The sequence below is a fragment of the Solanum stenotomum genome, chromosome 2 (genome assembly GCF_019186545.1).
Source record: "Solanum stenotomum isolate F172 chromosome 2, ASM1918654v1, whole genome shotgun sequence".
Taxonomy (NCBI): Eukaryota; Viridiplantae; Streptophyta; class Magnoliopsida; order Solanales; family Solanaceae; genus Solanum; species Solanum stenotomum.
The window spans coordinates 63382871-63408577 of NC_064283.1; the positions used below are offsets into that span (position 1 = coordinate 63382871).

At 29.7% G+C, this 25707-nt stretch overlaps 2 protein-coding genes across 2 annotated transcripts; both read right to left on the reverse strand.

Moving 5' to 3' along the window:
* Positions 1-244: 244 nt before the first annotated feature.
* On the reverse strand, positions 245-2231 carry LOC125854668 (probable E3 ubiquitin-protein ligase RHC2A). Its single transcript, XM_049534253.1, has one exon. It carries the CDS (start codon positions 1887-1889, stop codon positions 714-716), a length of 1176 nt encoding a protein of 391 aa, XP_049390210.1. The 5' UTR covers positions 1890-2231; the 3' UTR covers positions 245-713.
* A 20878-nt stretch (positions 2232-23109) lies between these two features.
* LOC125854660 (glycerol-3-phosphate acyltransferase 5-like) lies at positions 23110-25416 on the reverse strand. The gene is made up of 3 exons (XM_049534244.1): positions 24850-25416; positions 23666-24340; positions 23110-23525 (listed from the first exon to the last, which is right to left on the reverse strand). Exons 1-3 carry the CDS (start codon positions 25402-25404, stop codon positions 23289-23291), a joined length of 1467 nt encoding a protein of 488 aa, XP_049390201.1. The 5' UTR covers positions 25405-25416; the 3' UTR covers positions 23110-23288.
* Positions 25417-25707: the final 291 nt, after the last annotated feature.

A 25707-nucleotide genomic window follows, 5' to 3' on the forward strand; every position in this document is an offset into this window, starting at 1 on the left:
TAATTCGACCTCATTTCACCTTTCCAAGCTGTAACTGATGCTTACAAGAGTTTATCACCTATGAGTCGACACCACTTAAAAAACTTCCCTCCCAAACCGAAACACCAAGAATACAAACGTTCAACATTAATCATATTAAGCATATGTACAGAGTCTATCCTCTGCAGAAATCAATCAACGATAGTAGATAGCTTTCAAACTTCTAGAAATGACATCAAAATGTAGAGAACAAAGAGAATTCTGCTAAAAGGAACAACAATCTACAATTTATAAGCTTCAATGACCAATTTGATTACATGATCAAAAGTAAGTCTCTTAACTATCAAGACAAGACTAATTGCAGGGTCCCTATTGTGGGACGTACCTGAATTTCCAAGTAAAAAAGAAGCCATGATACAAGAAACTGAGAATTCATGTAAGCTTCATTAGTTCCAATAGAATTATCGAACAAGCGGGGGTGAATTTAAAAGACACTAAATCTTTAAAGGGGACAGATAAAAGAATAAAAAGGAAGAATTACACTGCAGGGAGCCAATTCTTACACTAATATATTCCAATGTCATCCACCCCTGCTATAGGATCTTCAACTCATTTGCATAAATATCATCTTAATAAATATCAAAAATAAATTCTTGCGTGCCATTGAAGAGCCAGCATTCACTTCCAGTGTATTTACAATGATGATAAACTTGTCGTGTCCACCGGTACTCAAGTTACCATCTTCTAACTCCATTATTAGCTTCGAAACCCCAGCCTCTGCGCCTTCTTGCTGTAGCAAGAAAGACAGATGACATTGAACTACTTCTGCTCTGATTTATCCTAGAATCTGAACTAGAGCTTGACCCTGATGAACCAACACCACCGAAACACGAAAACAAGTTACCAAAAAACCTCCTAAAGCCACCACTTTGTCGCGATTCGCTTCCTCTAGAACCCCATGAAATCCTCCTTGGAACTCCATTATTGTTATTATTATTAAAACCACCATCCATTTCAGTGAATACAACCGGAAGGGCTCTCTCTCCACCTCTCCTACCTAACCTCCCAACAGCAAATCCACCACCAGGTAATCTCCATATTGTCAATCCAACAGCTTCCTCCACCTCATTATTTGTTGCTACACTCTGTTCACTTGGTGCTCTATTCGGATCGACAACATCCCGACTCTCTGAAGGCAATTCATGCCTACAAACTGGACACGAATTGCGCAACGAAAGCCATGGGAGTATGCAATCTGAATGGTATAAATGCTTACAGGGCATTTCGCGGGCCTCAGTGCCTAACTCGAATGCCTCTTTACACACTGCACAACAAGATTCAGTAACAATATGAGAATGAATTATCTCAATTGTTGGCAACGACTCAATTGCAGCTTTTGAAGCTGGTGGATTCTCCATTCTTCCAATACCATTAGCTTCAATCTGTGCTAGCTGATCCAAAAGCCTATCGAAACCTGACCCGAGTAAAAACTCAGACATACTCGTAGGTAAAGGTCTCAAACCCGACCCGGTTCCATCATCATAATACAGTTCAAACCCCCCTCCACCGCCTCCACCACCTTCCCCTCCCGCGCCACCTCCATTGGTAGAACCACGAAGGACTATCACAGGATTAAACGGCGACCGGTCACCAGTATTCCTCCGGTTCCTACGAACACCCGGACTTGACCCGGAACCATAACCCGAAGCAGGAGACTGCTCCGTACTCCGCGCTGCCGTCTGCATCACCACCGGAGGGATACGCCGACGCCGTGACCCGGACAACGTGGATCGGGTCGGAGCCTCAATTTCTTCAACAAATCCCGTGTTACAATCAGGACAAGCAATCGATTCCTCGCTCCATACTCTGTAAAATCTATTGCATCTATAACACCAATACGTTGACGACATCGAAAAAAATCTGAACTTGAAATCCAAAAGTCAATCAATTCAAAATTCCCACAACCCCAGAAACAAATTCTTCAAAACCCACTTTCAGATCCAAAAATTTCACCAAATCAGCAACTCCTACAACCCCAAAAACAGATTCTTCCCAACCCAGTTACAGATCCGAAAATTTCAACAAATTAACCTCAAAAAAGTGAACTTTAGATCAAAACCCACCAAGAAAATAGCAAAAAACTTTGACTTAGAATTGAAATTGTTGAGCAAAATTTGAAAATGAGGGAATATTTTAGGATAGGGAGAGAGAGAGGGGGAAAATGGAGAGATGGAAGGAGAAAGAGTGGTGGTGAAGACAAATATAAGGAGAAGGGATATAGAGGCTATATTTTTGGGGGTGGAGGGTAAAATAGGAAAAAGATGTGCAATTGATGACTAGGAGTATGCCGTGTAATTGAAGCTGGCATTTATTGACACGTGTTAGTGGCGAAATAGTGTGTGGGAAATTTGGTCTCGAGTAAACTACTCTCCATCCCACTATTTCTATAGTCGGTAAAATTATCATTTTATTTATTATTTTTTAGTCTGAGAAGATTGATAATATTATCACACATTATATTAAGTTTTATAGAACGGTGGTTTGTGTAACAAAAAGGTACCATCGTTTTATAGTACGGTGATTTGATCAATTTTGTTATATAGGACAAAGTGTTGGTTAGAGGAAAACTCACAAGTTCATCAAGGTGTAAGTGGAGAAAATCAGGATGTTGAGATGGAAGTATGGGCATACTAAGAGCGGTAGAATTAGTTTGAGGTTATCCAGGACAATGTGTGGATGACCTCTGTGACAGACAAGATGAAGGAAGGGAGATTGAGATGGTTTGAATAGTGAAAATGAAAGGTGTGGATGCTCCAGACCCAAGCAAGGAGGTGAGAGAAGTTGGATATAGAGATTGATGACAGACAGAGGTAGGTTAAATAAGTATTGGGGAGAAATCATGATTAGGTAGGAATTACGATATGACACACAAACAAGATGAATGAAGGGAGATTGAGATAGTTTGGACAGTGAAAATGAAAGGTGTGGATGCTCCAGATCCCAGTAAAGAGGTGTGAGAGGTTGGATATAGAAAGATTGATAAAAGGCAGAGATGGGTTGAATAAGCATTAACGAGGAGAGATCATGATTAGGTAAGAATTAGGATATGCCACATTTTCACTTATCGATGATATGCCCTTAGATAGAAGGACATGAAAATCGTGAATAGAAATAGAAGATTAGTAGATAATAATTGAGACACTTATTACTTCTATGCCAGTCATAGTATTAGTATATTCATGTGATCTTTGACTTTTGATAACTGATTTCTATCTATAATTTACTATGTTTAAGTGACCATAACTTTGCATAAATGCATATCATGTTTTTCCTTTAATTGTTAATGTAATATATTGTCTTTCACAATATTATTCTTGCTTTGGAGATCAGAAAAAAGATTGCTTCTGTTCTGAGTGGATAATAACTTATGCAGTGGTNGTATTGGGGAGAAATCATGATTAGGTAGGAATTACGATATGACACACAAACAAGATGAAGGAAGGAAGATTGAGATAGTTTGAACAGTGAAAATGAAAGGTGTGAATGCTCCAGACCCCAGTAAAGAGGTGTGAGAGGTTGGATATAGAAAGATTGATAAAAGGCAGAGATAGGTTGAATAAGCATTAATGAGGAGAGATCATGATTATAGGATATCCCACATTTTCACTTATCAATGATATATGCCCTTAGATAGGAGGACATGAAAGTCGCAAATAGAAATAGAATATTAGTAGATAATAATTGAGAGTTGTCTTATTACTTCTATGCCAGTCATAGTATGCCAGTCATAGTATTAGTATTTTCATGTGATCTTTGACGATTTCTATCTATAATTTACTATGTTTAAGTGACCATATCTTTGCATAAATGCATATCATGTTTTTCCTTTAATTTTTAATGTAATATATTGTCTTTCACAATATTATTCTTGCTTTGGAGATCAGAAAAAAGATTGCTTCTGTTCTGAGTGGATAATAACTTATGCAGTGGTCGGCTTCTTTTCTATTTTTTGCCAGAAATCGTAGAACTTTATTATTTAAATTAAAACTGTATTTTATTTTAATTTAATTTAAGGCCTAAAGAGTAGCATTAAAAAGATTCTTTTTAAGTAGGAATATATATAGATTTAAGTGAGAATAAGAATATATGATCTTTTTTGAGAATTATCCAATTCTAGGATAGTCAATCTTAGATGGCGCCTTCTTTTCCTTTTTTCTTCTCTTTTTTTCCCACTAGATTTAAGTACACAAGTTTAGGGATATATATATATATATATACTAGTAAAGAAAGTCCGGGCATCAACATTAATAAAGTTATATTGTTACTCTCTCCGTCCCATATTAGATGAGAATCTTACTAAAAATATTTTTTTCATATTATTTGAGCACTTATTAAATTAGGATATAATTAATTAATTCTTTTCCATTTTATCCCTACAATTAATATGACCATTCCTATATTGTATGTGTATTTTTTGTAATTCATTTCAATGTGCATTGATATAAACAAAGGGCAAAATGGTAAAGTCTTCCAATGTATTAATGATTTCTTAATCACCGTATAAAGTTGGAAGTGCCCATCTAATATGGGACGGAGGGAGTACAATTTATGTATTGTTATAAAATTAGTAAAGATTGTTATAATATATTTTGCTCATAAGTGAGCTAATATAGAAACTTATTTGTCATTTGTCTTTTTAATTTCAATTTTAAATAGCAAATAAATGTAGCAATAAGATCGAGGGTAGAAATGAAGCATATCTTTCTAAATTTAAGTAAAAATAAACAGAGTAGAAGTAACATTAGGGTTATCGATAGGACGATTCATTGGGTTATTTTTAAAAAAATTATATCATTCAATTTTTCGGCTATTTTATAATGTATANATTTTTTTAGTACTACATAAATTGAGAACGAAGAAATGATCTATATTATTTGAAAATTGCGTAAAAGTATTACAAATCATACAATAAGAATTAACAATTTAAAATTTTAAAAGACTTTAATGCTTTATACTTATTCTATTTCCACTTTGGACAAAAATATCCTCCCAATATGCATATTTTTTTAAAACAAAAAGTGGGACCCATTATTGATGTATTGAAGGATGCTTTGGTAATTTTCCTATGATGAATTTGTTTTGTTTGTTGTTTATTTTTTTTTAAATAATTGTATAAAATATTATAAATCACAATAATTATTTACTTAAATATTCAAAAGATATAAAAATATGTAAAAGATCTGATTAACTCTTCAAATTTTATCGGTGACACATAAATTGGACAAATGAAATCATATATATTATTTGAAAATAACTTAGAAAGTACAATAATATACAATAATTAACAATAGAATATTTTAAAGACAAAAAATTTTGATTGAATCTCGAAATTTTATTAGTACCACATAAATTGAGAAAGATGAAATAACCTTTATTATTTGAAAATTGCGTAAAAGATATTACAAATCATACAACAATAATTAGCAATTTAGAATGTTAAAAGACATAAACAAATTTTTACCATAGTTAACAATAATTAAAAATTTAAACTATTTTAAATTAATATTGATTAACTCTTTAATTTTGTCTTTGTCACATAAATTGAAACAAAAAATGATACATATTGGGCCCGTGCTAGCACGGGCTCCGATATCTGGTATATATATATATATATATACACACACTTTATTTGAGATACTTTTAAAATTTATGTATAGCTAATACATATATTAGTTACTAGATACACGACCTTGTGTCAGCATGGGGCTCAATATCCATTTGTCTCATATTAATTGATTACTTTTCATTTTGCATGGTACTGAAAAAATTATAACTAAGAAAATAATTTTACTAATTCAACCCTTAAAAAATTTTGTGAGAATTTTACAAACAAATGTGACACTTTCAAAAGAAATTAACGGCAAGGGTAATATAGAAAAAATTTAAATAATGTTTTGTTGATTTAGTAAGATAATCAACTAATATGAGACAACTATTTTTATAATAATAGTCAATTAATATGGGACGAAGGGAGTGTCATATAACTTGAATAGTTAGCCAAATTTTAATATGATTTTAAAAAGATTTTAAGTTGTTAGTACTTTTTATATAATTTTAAAAATAATATATGTTACTCTCTTTGTTTCAATTTACGTGGCATATATAGAATTCCAAAAATTAATCATTTTTTTTACTATGTCTTTTAAATATTTAACGTAATTTTCAGATCATATATGTTACTTCTCCTATCCCAATTTATGTAGCACTGATAAGATTTTTTTAGAGTCAAGTGATTTTTTATATGTATTTTATACTTTTTAAATTGTTAATTATTGTGATGTATAAATTGATACCAATAGAATTTCGAGAGTCAATTAAATTTTTATATAACTTTTAAATATTTTAGTTGTTAATTATTATGATTTATAGTGTTATTTATATTTATACAGTTTTTAGATATATAACAAACTAAAAAAAAGACATAATTTTTCCATATTTGGTAAACAAATAAAGTAATTAGCATTTAAAAAAATGATTGCCATAAAAAATAAAATGAAAAAAGTTATGAGGTATAAATAAAGAAAAGGAAATAAAAAGTGGGACCTATATTATATGCATTAATTAATAGAAGGAAAGTGAAGAAAAAGAATGGCCCACATGCATGGAAAGTAGACAATTTTTTTTGCGCCGGTAAAGTAAAATGTGAAAGGGCTTTTATGTCAAATTTTAAAAGTACAACTACAAAAAAGTAAAGTACAATATTATTCATTAGAAAAGTATTAAAACTTGGACCAAATTGCCCTTAAGCTTTCCTAAATATGGCAAAAAACTGTCATGTTGAAAATTGAAAAACTATCTCTTCTATATAAGAGAAAAATAAAAATAAATATACAAAATATTTAATATTATGATATGCATTATTAATACATGAGAAATTATAATATCAACTTAATGCAAGAGATTTTAGTGCATGTATGAGTATATGGATAGACATAATTGTCCCTCAAAACTTTTTTCATATTCTTTTCACCGTATTTTCACACTCTATTTGACATTTATATTTAGAAAATATGTAATGTATGTTAATTTTAATACACCAAACAAAACACTTCAAAATAAATAATCTCAATACAATTAACTAATACAAACATAACTAATATCATCATCACTAATATACCTTATTTAATAGTATTATTCTTATACACTGTGTCAAAACGACTCCTTACTCATATTTAAACTTAAAGAGGAGAAGTTCTCCAATGTATATTATTTTATTTATTATATATATGAGTTTATCAAATAGTTTAAAGGGTGTATTTAATTAAGAAAACTACAGTACCATAATAAATATAATATGAATATTTTTCATGTTTTTATTAATTAATAATCACGCGAATTCAATGTGTTAACTTTGTTTTACTCCTTTAATCATGATGTTGGTTGAGTTTTACAAACTTAGTAAAAATACAATGTATTTGAAAATTTTCTACATATATAAATTTTGAGTTGAAAATAATGAGTGTGACTATTTTTTGTAATATATACATATAGCTTTTACTACCTTGTTATCTTAATGGGGAGGTTTGATTTTTTATTTTTTATTTTGTGTAAAGTAGGAAAGAAGTTTGAAAGCAACTACACATATATTAAGCAAATTATTAATTAATGGATTGATTTCATAGGCTACCTATATACAACTTTTTGCATATTAGCTTGGGTAGTTTGGTTTAGAAGTAAACTATCCTGAAATTAGTGATATCCGAATTAGTTGTGCGGTGATTAATAAAGGGAAAATTATGTGGAAACATAGCTATAATTTAAATTAATTACGATTTGCAGCTTAATTTTAGTTGTAATTATGTGCGTACCTCTCCTCACTTTTTCTCTGTCTCCTCTCTTGTCGCTTATACATATACAAATACAATTATATGATATATATACAAATGCAATCGTCTCTCTTCACTCTCTGCTCTCTCTCACTCATCTCTCTCATCCCTCTCCCAATCACGCTCGCCAGATATACAAATACATATGTATACCAGTTACATATATGAAATTATCTGATAGATATACATATACAACTCACATCTCTTCACTCTCTGTCCTCTCTCATTCGCCTCTCTCCTCCCTCTAACATGTAGCTATGAATCGTAATTAACAAACTATAGCTATGAAACCTAATTAAAATTATTTTAGTGAATATTTGTGAAAGTTTCCCATTAATAATAAATATAAATTGACAAAATGGCACAGCATAACACCCTTTTCTCTAAAGAATGTATTTTTTCAACTTTTGAAAACTATTTCTATTACTACTCAAATATAACTGCCTATTTTCTTTTAAAAATTGGTCAATCAACTCAACTCTTTAAAATAAAATATTTTTGACTTTTTAAAAAATTGATCAAGTAGGTCGAAATGCGTTTCGACACTCTTTAGATGCTCTAAGAAAATATCTCTTCTCAAATATTAAGTTTGAGGCCTTAGAAAAGACTATAAAGCTCATTCAATTGGTTAAATTATATTACTAAAATCTATCTATAATCATATCTATTGATACTTATAATATTTTAAAGGGAAAAATGTCTGAAATATATCCGAATTTTGATTGAATTTGCTATAACAATATCGAACTTTGGAAAGGACCTTTTACCCCCCTACACTATTTAATAGTGTACTTTAAAGGTATATATGTGTCCACGTGGATATCATAAATATTGCATCATTATAAATAGTAATGTGTCCACGTGGTACATATATACCTTTAAAATACACTATTAAATAGTGCAGGGATAAAAGGTTCTCCATAAAGTTTGGTATCGTAACAGCAATTTCGGCCAAAGCTGAAGTATTTTTCAGACCCAGCAAAATCTTAAAAATTAGATTAATAAAATATTCTTTAAAAAATTAATGGATCTAAGTACTTTTTTTAAAATCTAAAAGTAAAATAAGAACTTATTTGTATGATTCAAGGTTTGAAGCGTATAAATTTTTTTCAGGAAAGTTATTCGATAAATTTTCAAAAATTCTTATACAAATTAAAATAATAAATGCGCATGTGATATAATCGTTCGAGTGAATATCTACTAAAAAAAGTTATAAAAATAATCCAATTTATCCTTATATTTTTGTTACGATCCAGACCGTCGTGATTGACACCTACACTAACCCTCCGGTGGGAGAATCATTAATACTAATTAGCTAACTCAAGAACTACACATTTAAAGATATGGAAGCAGATTTAAATGCAGAAATAAAGTAGAGTTCCCATAAACTCCAAAAGTCTAACAATGACTATCAAAACATTGCGGAAATATTCCCTAGAAACTGAAAGTCAATGTACCAAAACTCTGAAGATACTAATTAGCTAACTCAAGAACTACACATTTAAAGATACAGAAGCAGGTTTAAATGAAGAAATAAAGTAGAGTTCCCATAAACTCCAAAAGTCTAACAACGACTATCAAAACATTGCGGAAATATTCCCTAGAAACTGAAAGTCAATGTACCAAAACTCTAACAAAGAACCATAAGTCTAAAGAAAATAGGTACAACCCAATTAAACATACGAATATCTAACTAGAAAGTCTGAGTCCGAAAGAGCGGCCTAAAATATAGAGAACTCGTGGCGGCCTGGAAGAACTAGCTCACCCTTGAATTCGAATCGATCACTAATCTCTTAGATGAGGTCTGTCAGTAGACGCCTGAAGATGTCATGTACTCAACAAAGAAAGAGCAAGTGCAGTATCAGTACGTACTACACAACCACAATGTACTGGTAGAATCACGCGGCTATCCCAGTAAGTGAACATATACAACATAGTAAACATGCATATACAAAATATAACACATATATCGATTATCAATCATGAACAACTTACAATTCCACATTCTCTTTAACAAGTAATCACGACAATTCAATGGTCCTCTCATGGAACCTATACCCAAACTGTTAGTGCACCGGAACGTGGTACCCGATCCAAGTTAGTGTGTCGGAACGTGACATCCGTTCCAATATGTATGTTGGCACGTGATATCCGTTCCAATATGTATGTCGGCACGTGACATTCGATCCCAGTTAGTGTGTTAGAACGTAACATCAGATCCATCCAACAAGCAATAATCACAATCAAAATGTACATTCTCAAAATCATACAATTAAGTGTTGATTCATGACATATATACAATCATTCATTCATTCTCATTTGCATTAGGTGTGATCAATATTGCAACATTCGTATACATACATACATTATAATGAAACAATTGCTAGCATACATAACACAAACAAGAAATCAAACCATCACCTACCTCAAAAACAAGCTTGAATCCTCATAAGAAACTTGATTCTTCCATTTCTGGATTCGTTCTGCTTGCTCTAGGTCTACAAACAATCAATTCATAACGAAGATCAATAATTAAGGTCTAATTTACCTGGATTATGACAGACCCAAACCCAAGACCCNCATATATACAATCATTCATTCATTCTCATTTGCATTAGGTGTGATCAATAATGCAACATTCGTATACATACATACATTATAATGAAACAATTGCTAGCATACATAACACAAACAAGAAATCAAACCATCACCTACCTCAAAAACAAGCTTGAATCCTCCTAAGAAACTTGATTCTTCCCTTTCTGGATTCGTTCCGCTTGCTCTAGGTCTACAAACAATCAAATCATAACGAGGATCAATAATTAAGGTCTAATTTACCCGGATTATGACAAACCCAAACCCAAGACCCAAATTATGAACCTAAGGTGCCGTTGGGGCTTTTTCCCACCATAAAAAACCAGTCCAAAACCCTCCCCCAACAATATTTAACCAAGATTCTACGATTTACGGATCGAAAGACGGATTAGGGGAGTAAAATTCTTACCTTTTGCACCAAAAGTAGAGGAAAACTGCCAAGAAATCGCCTAGGGTCGTCTCCTAACTCTTAAGAACGAAGTTTGCAGAATAATGATGTTTTTGGGGTTTATTTCCGACTTAAGTCGCGATTGTCCCGCTATGGCGGCTTTCATCCCTCCACAGTGACCCTGCCCTGGTGGCTTGCACGGAAACAGTGAGTCGAATTAAGAGTTCCAAACCCCCACTTCACAACACACCTTCATCCCATGACATTTAGAAACAACCCGTTCACGCTAAGATCAGTTTCGGGAAATCTACTCGCCCGAATTCGATTGCGTAAAGTTGTACCGGTTCCTTAACGTCTTAGCTATCTACTCATGTGATCAAATTCATTATCAGGTCTCTCATTCACTACTAGATCTTCCTAGAATTCACTGACTCCGATTTCGTCCAAATCTGAACTAGGCTAGGTATTCTCAAGTAACTACGAAAAAGTATTCTGACCCGATTTCTTTCCCCGATGACTTTTATATAACGACGGAAACAAGTCGTTACAATTTTTCTATTAGAGGGGCTGAATCTCGAGTTTGTCATAATTATTGTGAATGTTGATAATATGAGTATTATTGAAATTCATGTAAAACTTTCAAAAATAGTAGATTGTTATAAAGAAAGAATTTAAAATGAAATATCTTGGAAAAATAAGATTTTGCGTTGGTTTATAAATTGAAAAAATGAGATAAGCTTTTCCCCCATCTATCAACGTACATTGAAAATCTATTAAGGCAATTTTAATAGATTAAATATATCCATTGAGTACCTTAATAATTGTGCGATCACATAATAAAGATATATTTAAGCCTCGAAATAATAATTTTTTTTTTGATGTAGCTCCTCTTCAATATGAAGACATTAGAATGCCATTAAACGTGCATTCAAATACCTCTGAGAAACAATTAATATAAATTTGTTTTATTCAATTTAGTATTAATTGGTTAGTTGTCTAACTCACATCTAGAGCACAAACATGTTATTTATTTACATTTGGGGTTATAAATTTATAATCATATCATGTCGATCAACTAAATAAATTATACTGCTAATTTTTTAAATTATAATGTTGCTTAATAGATTGGGGATAGAACAAATCATACTTTCACCAATATGTTTTTATATTTATGATCTTCAGAAGAAAAGTGAAATAGATGCTCAATAGTTCACACAAACAAAAATTAAGTTAATCCGTTCAATAATATATTATCAATCTCAACATTTAAAAGTTTGGTACACAAGATAGAAATATAATGTCTCTAACATATCAACCGATGATTTCATTAGATGGGGTACTAAAATGAGAGCTTTATTTTTTTTCTTAATCAAGATTTTGTCCCAATTGAATTTTACTAGTGAGATTTTAATGTGAAAGTTAGAAATGTACATTATTAAATATGTGAGCTATTTTTTTTTTTACTTGAATTTGTTTTTCATAGATTTTTTTCTAATATATAATATTTAAGGAGATATATTATCTATTAATGAACATCCAAGGGGAGAAATACTCCTACAACTCTTTGAATAACTTTGCAATCATTTTCTGAAACATACAATCAAGCAAACAACTTTCAAGCAGTTTTTATAGCGATACATGACATAGCAACCATGCAAAGTGGATACTTGACAGGCCGACAAAAAGGACACTTGGTAGTCGTGCAAGAGCAACACGTGTTAGGTCACTTAACTTACAACGTAACATGTGTCACACCTAAATTCACCCTCACATTTCCTTACCTCTAAAATAAACTTTATTCCAACTTTTCATATATACATCAAATTGGAAAACAATAATAGTTCATTCTTTCCCTTCTCAACTTCTTTTAAGCCAAGCCATACTACTTACAGTACAATTTTGTCATTGCATAACATTATTCAGAATAAAAATGCAGATTTTAAGATACATTGGACCTAACCTCTGCATGGTTCAATATAGAAATATAGTTAGTTAAATCCTATATTTAGCTTAATATCTTTTATATAGTGGAACTTTGGTTTTTGCAATAGGTCTGCTCCACTAAAACTATATATGATACTTTTTAGTTCATAAATAGTGCATGAACTTTTTATTATTGCATTTTGGACCACATATATAATGAAAAAAAACTTTAATATAATTTCCTTTCTCAGTATGAAATCTAATTCAACTGAAATTAGAGAATCTGTTACTTACTTCTCTTTTGATAAAAGATCAAAAAATCAAAATGAATTAATCAGAAAATTCTGTTTCCCTTTATGAGAGACAGGAAAACTGAAAAAAGATTTCATTTTTCCCCACTCAAATAAAAGGTAGTGCAATAAGCTACCAAAATTGAGGGGTTATTTATCGAATTATTCGATCAAATTCACCGTTTATTTTTTTTAATTGACAAAATAAATTTAAGATGCAAGTTTTATGGGTTTAATTTTTAAATCTTTTAGTATTGAATTCATTATATTCTTAAAATTATAAGCTCATTTTATACTATTATTGTAATTTTAGAAATATTTTACACATGCATAAATTTATGATATGTCTGAAAAGTATTAGGTTTAGATGAACTTGACACCAATACTCTACACTGTACACACTACTAAAATGATCACTATTGTCCCACTGGAAAATAAATTTCTCATCCTTATTTACGATTGAAAAAATCTTTTTTTAATAGTAACATTCCCCTATGTTAGTCTGTATACCTAACTTATATACTGATTATACATATATTATATATGAATTACATGTATTATATACTTATCGATTATTTTTAATTTAAGTTGTTGAGGGGATATATTGGTAAAATTAAAAGGCTGTGTGAGTCATTGACAGGAAAAAAAGAAAAAAGTCTTCTCAAATTTGTGTGTGATGCTTTACAGTAAGTCATTCTTGTCATTTTGCTAACTGTTGCTCTTAAAAGTTGGTACTAAATGTGAGGGCTTTAAAGATTATTAGACCTTTTCTTTTTCTTCTTTTGAAAGATGCATCACTTTCATAGTGTGCCAAGCTAGGATTAGAGCTTTTAAAAGTATATTATATGCAAATAAGAAGAGAAGTATATATGACTAAGTTATAACTAACTTTTGAAATGGATTCAAGATTTAAATTTTTTTCATAATTTATTATTTGTGTTTATCCACATACCATAGATAATGTTGTTTGGTTAGAATGAATCAACTGTGCTCCTGCTTTAACAAATGAGAGTTTTCAATGAAATTGGTGAATCATGTGAGGTAATAAGATGTGTGGACAGATGACTCGTATAGTACCTGCTAGCGTTGCTATATAGTGAAAGGAAATGAGTTTAAATCGACATTTAAAAAAAAAAAACTAATAGAAGATATTAAACTCTCGAATGAAACTAATTATAAGTAACTATTGGTCATTCTGACGTGTCCTTAATTCATGAGCTAGTTTGATTAAGACCAAAAGTTTATTTTTAAAGTGAATTCTAGTTTAAATTGTCAAACAAATGATGATTCAATGAAAGAAGGACCACTACTATTGATATGGTTGAAGTCCCGATCACTAAAGAGAGCTTGTAGATTCATAAAAATAGGAGAAGAACCTTTATTTTCTTGCACGAAATCAAATTGTTGCATGCACGAGTGAAATAATTGTTTCGTACGAATTTACAATTTATAATATTGTTATAGATTAGTTACGAGCTCTGTGTATGCATATAAGATTACAATCATGCCTACCACCAATGAATTCGGTGAAATGATTAAAATTCCTCCATTTTTAAGTAATCATCACAAATTTCAATTTGGATCTCCGTTTAGAATAAATGATCATTGGATCGAATTATTCAACTTCAAAAATTTATTAGCTATGAAGTTAGAATTTTTCAAAGATGTTGTATAAGGAGACAACATTTAATTTCCTCCACATAACACTTCCCGACACATCCATGAGACAGTGACTAGCTATGTGGAGTGTGAATAGTATAATATGAAAGTCTAAATTATAACACCGAGAGAGTAAATCAATAATTAAAACAGGTCTAACTCTAATAATATTATATTATAATTTTACTATCAGTATCTTGAAGCTATTAGGTAATCACACTTTATTTACTTAAAGTATTTGGTAAAGTCTTGTATTTTTTGTATTTGTATTTCTTATGAATGATATGTAATATTGATCTTAAAGTTATGAAATTATGAAGAATTTAAAAACTATAGTTATTACTTTTGCTAGGTGCATCTCACTTTATTCTTTGGTGGAAAAAGTATAATATATATTAACCTTTATTAGTTGGAAGTGAACGCTATGTGTATCTAGTTTTATAAATTTAGGGTTGTAGAAAATTATGATCATTGACTTTTAACGATTGTTTCTATTTTAATACAGATGATCGAGTTTGATTGTTTATTAAATTTTGTCATAATTGCTAATTGTTTGGCCAATAAATGAATTCTATTTATTATCTAGGATTCATGGTTGAAAAAAAATAACTTTTTTAGATTAGAGAAGAATTTAAGAGGGCATAGATTTATGGCTAGGATCGACTAGAAATATACTTAGTTATCCTATTCAATTTCATAAACTCAATGCATTGTTAATATATTAATTCCATAAGAAAATTTTGATGGACTTAATTAACAATTAAGAATAAAAATAGTGATTATAAGAGGATCACTTCCTAGAAATCATTCACAATTTATGTAACATGTATATACCCCATAACCTTTTGTTGTAATTAAATGGATCTAATTAAGTACTTAATATTTAAATGTTTCATTATAAGAAAAGGCAAAAATTAGAAAATAAAATCACAAATAAAACCTTGTGATGTACATAAATGGAGTTAGAGATTTGAATTTTAGAAAATATAATTTACTATGTTCTGATTAATTATTTGTATATAATAAGTGAAAAAATTGCTACAAATTCAAATTTTATGTCAAAATTATTAAATTCTACTAAAATCGTATATTGCATTGTGGTATCCATGCACCAATAGTTTTTTAAAAAAAGTTTATCCAAGAAAATCTCTTATAAAATTATATAAGAATATCAACTAAGATAAATTAACATGTTATAATATACTTCTTCATATAAAATTCTCATATGTTGTACCAATACATATAATTTTAAATCCAAAAGATACCTTATGGAAACAAGGAACATGAATGATTAAAAAAGGCTTCAAGCCTGCAACCAATTTTTTTAACCATTCATATTTGAGACCCCACCCCACCCCCACTCCCACCCCATCCAAACAAAAAAGAAAAAGAAGAAGAAAGTCATAGAAATCTTTTAATTATATTAATTATGACCTAATTATTTGAAACCCTAATCAAATTCCATTTGTAATTCCATCAACTTTAATTAACTCTATACTTAGTTTTCTATTACTAATATAATATAATTATTGGTTCTTTTATTTTAATTTTTCTTGCCATCTTAATCTCGTTATAGTGTATGTTTTTCTAAATACTGTGTTTATGCTTTTGCTTGAATCTTAAATTGAGGATTTATCATAAATAATATTTTTATTACATAATGTAAGAATAAAATTAGTGTACACACGATCTTTTTTATAATACACTTTTAAAATTACGTTGTTAGTCCCACCAACTTAAGAAATAACTTAATTCAACAATCACAAATGGACATTTTTAATCCATGTTTTTTAAATCTTCTTTTGGGTTGACTTCAACAATTAATTAAATGAAGCCTATATGGTTGAAGATTTATTTTTTTGTTATAATAAGTACTGACAGTTGAGGACTATGACTTTTGATCTTTAATTACTAAGTACTACTAATACTATTTATTTATTTTTTCAAAAAACTTCTAGACACATTTAGTCTCTATAGTTTTTTTTTAAAAAAAAAAAGAAGAAGAAGAAGGAAGAGAAGTCAAAATTTACTTCAACCTTCACAAGAGAATGTTATAATTCTACATATTATTAAAAAAAAATTTAGAAAAATTTTGCAAGAAATTAAAGGAGTTGATTAAATTATTGCGTACAAATACATAGTAAATCTCGCTCGCCTCCCTCGTCACTCTCTCATCTCGCTTGCCACTTTCTCATGTATCTGGTATCCCAAATACATGTGAATCACTTCAAATACATATATATACATGTATCTAATATGATTCACATGTAACTGTGATACATACGAATCTCGCTGACTCCCTCCCTTATCTCGCTCGCCTCTCTCCTTATTCTTGTGTATCTTGTAGCAAAGATATATATATAAGTGTAAGATACGTAAAATACTCTTAATTAATAATAAGATACATAATATTTTTAAAATATAGATAGTAATAATATATATCATAATAAAATATGTAATTATGTAGTATAGTTTTTTCTAAATTATTTGTCTACAATTTTCGAGAAAAAACTAAACATAACACATGAAATACCTACAAAGCCCATTCTTAAAGTGGGCCCAAAGTGGATACTGCTACCGAAAATTGGATCAGCAAAAGGTGATCGAAGTCTACATATACCTAACTTTGATGTCACTATTTTTTCAGTCATATTTACTTCGATTTTTTTTTTTATATTTATGGTATATGAAATTAGTTTTGATATAATTAAAAATAAAATTTTTATCATGGATCAGTGAAAAATTTGTATCATAAATCACGAGTTTCTTACACATTTTTCATTGAACCAGTTCACTGATAAAATATATGGTAAGTAACGTCTTATTACTGAAATAGTGAAAAAATTTCTAAGTTTTTTCATATGAATACATTACTATTTTTTTTCTTGTTCTCATTCAATCAAAATATTTATGAAAATAATCACTGAACATTTTATTCAGTGAGAAATTTCAGAGAAAAAATAGTGATATTTTAGTAGTAATAGATATGATTGAAGTTCAAATATTTCTATTTCAAAATATATGAATGAAGTTCAACCATTTTCCTTTTAAACTTTATCACATGTTTCAAATTATTTTTGTTTGACTTCAATTTTTTTTTACCTGAAGTTCATACGTACACATGTGATAAAAGTTAAATCATTTTTGTCCACATTTAATGCATTTAAACTTTTATCGTATGAAATTTCAAACAAAATATATCTAAAATTAAGTCAAATAACAATATCCAAATAAAATACCAGTAAATTTCTTAATGCAAAAAAGTCAGTCTACATCTCATGCTATTTCTTTCTTCCATGGCCAACATTTGCTTTTAGTGATTTTATCATAAAAACTTTTATTACTTATTAAAATAAAAGATATGCAAAAAAATTAAATCCTTATCCGATAGCTTATCAACTTTAAAAATAAAGAAAATCCCTTAGAGTTTTCTTCTTCAAGTAATGTTTCTTTCCTTTTTTCTTCCTTTTTAGACAAGTGAAAATGATATAATTCTGATATTTGACAAGACCATATGCATGATTAAAGTATATGTAATTTAATTTCATATGATATCTAAAAGAAATGGCAAAAGTAGAAAGGTAGTGATTAGTGAATCTCAATTAGGAAAAAAAAAGTTATAAGTAATGTATATTATATTGTATAGTGAGTTTGAAAAAGTTTGTCATTTTCATGTGTTTAATCAAACAAACACCACACTTTTCTTAATCTTGAAAATTGGAGTTTTCAAGCGTGGATAATACATAAGTGAAACATTAGAAAATGATACAAATATATTGGGTGTGTTTGGTACGACGGAAAATATTTTTTAGAAAAATAAGTGAATTTCTTATGTTCAGAATGTAAGCAAAAAAAAAAAATTATCCTAAAAATATTTGTATATAATCTAGACAATTTCTATAGGAGGTGACAGCGAGGCTAGGGGGGTGGGGTTTACGGGTAAGTGGATATTTGAAGATGAGGTATCATTTGTGAAACTTATTTTTCGTATTTTAACAAGTTATAATCAATGTGAAATATCATTTGTGAAACTTATTTTTTGTATTTCAACAAGATAAAATCCTTTTCTTATTTAAGAACATATTTTCTTAAAAATAATATTCTCTAAATATTTTGACCAACTTATCAAACATAAGAAAATTAGAAATCATTTCCGAACACATCCTATATATTGGCATGTAGTTCATGCAGTTGGGTCCTCTACACAACAAGTATATTTATTATTATTGCATGGTGACTTCATGGGGAAAATATAATGACTTTTAGAATGTTTCCTTCTTCAATAAGAAAGTATAGTTTTTTTTTCCTTCATTTTTTCAGTAATAAGAAAGAATAGTTTAATTGAAATGAGAATTGATTAAAGATTAGTCACCAAAATCTGATTCAGTCAAAAAGCTAGTTCAATAAGTGAGAATTATCTAAGATCATATAATGGGATCGAATATCCATATCCACCTAATTTGAGACAATTCAACACTACACATGCATCTAGCTAGGTTTGCCAATTGGATCATGTACAACATGGTATATAGGTTCAACATAGAATAAAGCAAGAATTAGAATAAGTATAACTTATAACATGAAAAGAAAATAAATATTGAGTTTAACTCAACCATCAAAATTAACTTATAAAGTGTTGAGCGTCCACAATCACATAATAAGACCAAATATCAATATCTTGCCCCACACCCTATATAGGACAATTCAACAAATGCTTAAATCAAGTTTGAATAAGTCGGATTAATATCACAATATAACTATTTTATTATACTGAATAAATAAAAATGAACGGAGATAGAAGTAAATAAAAAAGGTGAAGAAAAGCTAGGCTTTAAATTGGTCAATCTTGTAAGGAACAAATTGGTCGTGCGTTACAACTGGTCATTTCTTGTCATTTTGTTTATGTTAATTCTTAAAGTTGGTGTGAGAGCTTTTGAAGATTATTTTAAAAAAAAAGTAGATGCAAATAGCTTTATGTCTTTGACCAAAAAAGTATGAAAATAAAAAGAAATTAATGTTTAAAATTAAATGTGTAAAGCTTTAACGACCATACTCCACTTTATAACACATTTATTAAACTGTGGGGGTACCAACAAAGAAAAAAAAAAGTTTTATGTTTTGTCAATAGAAATAGCGTTTATTGATTATTTTTGGCCTTTTTTTTTTGAAAAATCGCCTATTATGGAGTTTCAAACTCCACGAAAAAGTTTTATAATAATACGGTATAGATTCAGCAATTGAATTTGAAATTCTATCATAATGATTATTTTTTCATTATAAGAACTTAAAACTTAAAAGTGATTATTTATACAAATTTACCTTGCGTAGCACGCTAATCACCTTTATCTTTTGAAAAATAATTATTATTATAGACTATTAAATTTAACTGTTAAATTTGTAGACATTGTTATACAATTTCACTTGTGGATTGGAATTTGAGACTTCAAAACGATAACTATTTTTCAATACAAGAACTAAAAGTGGTTATTTGTGTGAATTTTACCTAGATGTACGTGGTTAGAAAGCCCATTAATGAGCCCACACATACTTGTAGTAAGGCCCAAACTGATTTATGTCAATCAAAAAACCAATATCTTGATTTTGTGCAAAAGATTCATCTCTATACCTTATTATATTCACTTGCTAAATCGCTCGTAGCTAATAGAAATTTATTGCTAATTCGTTGCAAAATAGAATTAGTGATCAATTTTACTATTTAGCTACGAAATATGTTAGTGGCTATTCTATTTTTTTTAGTAGTCGGGAAGCAGTAGCCCACATCGCATTCAGGAGTAATTTTTTTTCCTTGCATTGTAAGTTACTTGACTTTTTTTTTATGTCAAATTTGACTGAACTCAACTTGAACAACCCTTAATATGATTTTCCCCTTTTTTTGGGGCAAAATTATGGATTTCTTTGCATAGAAGTTAGTAGAGTATTTTACTGAATTTGATAAATTGACTAATGTTATAGATTTATGGTTGCTTGTATGTTAAATAATATGAAAATCTCATATTTTTTTTATAATTTGTTTATCAATGAAATTTAATTCAACTCTTACAAGTAAATTAAATTTCTTAACCATATAACCTTTTTATTTGAATTATCTTTGTATTAAGTTTTAGGCATTGCAAGGCATAAGTTTATGAGCAACTTTCATATATATCAAACATAAAAATCATATTTGTATGTTATAGCTATAGTTTGCATAACTGTGCTCCATAACAAATTTTATGTTTGCTATGAAACTTTTGATTTGTATAATTCGCTAGATACATCCAATTTTATACAAATTGTTCAGTTTTGTATAAATTCATTTATACACTGTAATTTGTATAATAAGATCTGTATTTGTATAATTATAAGTGTATAAGACGAAAATATATGTATTTGTATTTGTATATACATTTTTCTCTCACTTTATACAAACACAAACACATTTTATACATTCTATACATTTGTATACCGAATGGGTAATTGTATACCGAAAATGACTAATTGTATACCGAACCAGATGGCAAAAAAATGGGATGTTTGCTGCGAATTACAAATAAAATAAACTATGGCTATAATATTTAATTTGAATTAATAATTTGCTATTTCATACAATTTTCCCTAAATTTATCCTTTTGTGTCATAATGTCTACAAGTTATGCCCCGCGCTTTAAAAAAAAAGACCTATTTAAAGGACAAATCGTGCATTACGTTCTGTCTCCACTACTTATTTTAGCACTATATACTGTTGTAACAACTTTTGCTATTTTACCGTCTTTTTTTTCCCTTCATTCGATGTTCAACACATGTATTAAAACTCGATTAATTTGGATCCATACCTATAGGATCTGTTCGGAAAGTACTCCCTACTAAGAATATTTTTATATCTAAAACTCAAAATTGAGATCTTTGATTAAAAAAAGGAGCAATCCTATCTATCGCACCGCATGCATGCTTTGTGCTATTTACAATCCAACTATACTTTACACCATTTAATGTAAAATATTCTGTTTTGTATAGTATTTTTTGAAATTGATATTTTGAGATATATATATTTATTATGGATCCTTCTGATTAAATAGATAATAATTCTGTTTTGGATTTTGGTAGAAAAGAGATGATATTATAGATTATAATGTATCATTAGAGGATATTGGCAGCGAGCGGCAAGCTCTATAGTAGTCCACAGATACATTTGACGTTTTTCGCCTAACAAAAAGAGTTTCTACTTTGTCTACTTTTAATTTTGTGGCAACGAACAATGGAGGAACTGAATGGATCACATGCACACGAGTTAGCATTAGGTGAAGTAGCCCCTTCCCTTGACAATATTATTAGTATCGCAATAGCAAATTCAACCAAAGTTGGGGTATTTTTCAGACCCTTATCCCAATTAGAAAACCTACTTTAACTAATAAATCTTAATTAAACATACTTACCAAAATTAACAAATCCTAATTTAAGTAGACTAGAAAACCTTTTTAACTAACTAATCCTAATTAAATATAATTACCAAAAATTACAAATCATTAACTACTATATATGGATTCCTAATCTTGTTTTATTTCCTTCAAAAAATTGAGACGAGGCTGAGTCTTTTCATAGAAGTTAGTAGAGTATTTTACTGAATTTGTGGTTGCTTGTAAATTAAAGATGAAAATCAGATTATTAATTATTATTTTTACAATTGTATATTAATGAGATTAAATTCAACTCTACAAGTAATTTAAATTTCTTAACCACATAACTTGTTTATTTGAGTTATCTTTCCACAGAAGTTTTTGGGGTTTGTTTGGTTTATTGCTTGCCTTTATTTTGTTTCGATTTTTAATTTTTGTCTTTCAGGATAAAAAAAATAATAATTCGCAAGGAGTAATACCTATTGATGCCCGTGGCTTTAAAGAACAACCCATTTAAAGGGAAAATTGTGCAAATGAATCCTGGTTTCTACGTTGTTGTATACTATTGTTGCAACTATTTTTGCTATTTACAATTTTTTATATATCCAATGTCCAATACATGTATTACAATTTGATTAATCTATACTCGCGCTTCATAGGATTCATTCTGGGAAGTACTCTCTACTACAAATTATTTCATATTTAAAATTTAAACTCGAGATTTTTGATTAAAAGGAGACTAAGAGGAGTTCATTCGCTATAACAACTCTTTGATGATGTTATTTAGTATTTACTATCCAACTATACATGACACCATTATATTATTATTTTTTGGATATATATTTATTACGATTCAATCTGATTAAATAGAGAAATTTGTTTTGGACAGTCGAGAAAATACAGTAAATTAAATAAAACCCTAGTTCAATAGAGTATAAATATGTCTTAATATATCAATGAATAACTCTAGTAATGTTAGAAATTAATTATCATCATCATGAAAAAGAATGTAAGGATGATATATATAAAAAAAACAAAGAATACAACCTCTGCCTTTTTTTTTTTATCTATCTGTTTTTTTAATATATATATACACAAAGACATGAAGAATAAAACAAAAATACAAGTAAAACATATAACCAAAAAAAAATTTAAATAACTCATAATCTATTTTTTAGTGAATAAAAAGCTTGAAAGTGTCCACCACTTTGTTAGCTAAATTTGTCCCAGAATTTTGTGACACAATTCCATCATTTCCAGCAAGAACTCTATATTTGTCTTTTCTTGTAAAATTAGTACATTCAAATCCTAATGTTGCAGCCAAAATTCTCTGGACATAATTTGCAACATCATGTGGACTTTTCCCTGATGAACACGTGGCTTCCACTGGTAGTTGATTCAAGAATGTTACCTGTTGAAAGAAAAAAATAATATATGAATCAACAATACATAGTATATAATAACTCACGGCAGAGTCAGGATCGAGGGGTTCATCTGAATCTCCCTTTGATGAAAAATTACACTATATTTAAAAGGAATTCTAAACATTACCTCATACATTGGCCTAGGGTTCATGAAGAAGAAAATTGGATCCAGTCCTTTCCATCCTCTAGCTGTTGTTGCATGAAAAAACCCTACTCTATAATTCATTGCCACTGGTACGATTCGATCGGTTAATTCAGCGAAAAGCGCGCTGAACCTCAGTAAAAACGGTTCCCTACATGTCGTTCCTTCGGGGCAGACAACTAAATCTCCTTTCTCGAGTTGACGTTTGATTTTTTGTGCGTCCACTTCTCGAATCCTCGTTAGCCGGACGGTCGGGATCGGGGACAAAATCTCCGATAATCGGGAGATTGAGTACGTAACGGCCGGTATCCTACGTTGAAGTACGGTGGATAGGACCACAGGGTCAAGTAGGGTTCGGTGTGTGCACACAAAGAGCACACCCGAGTTGGTGGTTGATGCTGGTGGTGGTGGTTTGCCCTTGACAATGACTTTACCACCAAATAGTGGAGCTAAATAGGGTACAATCCATAATGGTAGCATTAACCCTATTATAATACGTATTGTTGCTAATATAACACCAAATGGTATCCATAAAAGAATTAATAGAGCAATTGATGGTGTTGGACGTTTAACAAGACGTCCATCATGGAAAATTACTGGTAAAGGCTTGATAATATGATCTTGATTTTTGTTTATCATAAATGGTGGATGTGATTGTTCCTGTTTCAATTTACATTTGTAACAAAAAATAAAATAAAAATTAGTGTCAATGTTATAAAAAAATAATAATATAATCTATATAGTTCTTTCTAATACAATTACCATATGGAATTAATCTCATAAACTACCTTGCTACATATATATAAATGTGACAATTGTTTCGACAATATAAAATTGAGACATTTGTAACAAACTTTTTGGCAAGAATATTATGTCAATGTCATAACAAAATACTAGATTTTTCATTTTTAGTATTGAAGTAAATAATAAAGTTTAAGTTATATGTACTAACGATATAATATTTTTTTTTAATTCTTGAACATCTATTTGTCAAAAAATTTAGGTGCCTTGAACATAAAAAGTATATCTATTAATTCCTTGTATATTTTATCGGTCGGAATCTCATCAAATAGCTCTTTGATTTCCAATGATAACATATATATAGTTCGAATTCTAACAAACGACAAAAGTTAAATAAAAAATTTAAGTTATATATACTAATATCATACCTTGCATAGTGAAAGGAATGAAGAACCATTTTGAGGCCTTCCAAGGCCTAAGCTAGGTTGTGTTTCACCATCAAACAAAGCACCAACTTTTTCAAAAATCGAGTCAAAATCATCTTTAATAAATCCAGTGGCGAAGCCAGAATTGTTCACCACGAGTTCACTCCCAATAACATCATCAGCTCTCAAATGTTCCTTAACAAATCTCTCCACCATAATTCTTGGAATTTTTGTCACAACAATTCTCTTATCAAATGAACTAAAAATCCTCCAAGAATTCATATCAATATCATCAAAATAAAACTTAGGTAAAACAGCTCTAGCCACAACTTCAATTTCAGAAATTTTTACACCTATAGTAGCCACAAATATCATTAATTTTAACCCTTTATCCTTTTGGCCACAAATTTCAAGAAATTTAATTAATGGCCATAACATGAGTAAAATTGCAAATCTTATAAGACTAGATGCTTCAAATGCAACTAACATAAAGTAACTAAAAGGATCTTGATCTTTTAAGAGAGTTCCTTCAAGCTCACAAACAATTGATGAATCCATTTGGAAAACTTTTTTTTTGGGCAAAAAAATGAATGTTTTTTTGTTGTTGTGTTAGATAATTGAAATCAAGAATTGGGTTTTAAGGAGTATGAGAATTGTAAGATGAAAGTAGATTTGACTTTACTCTAAGGAAAGAATGGAATTGGTTTAACTAATTTACAACTACCAAGTATATGAAAAGAAGGTACATATAAATTTTTATATTAAGATGTAAGACCCCATTTGTTTGTACGTAGATATATCTACATGAAATAATAAAGAACTCAATAATAAATATCTTAAGAATATTTGACATGTCAACAT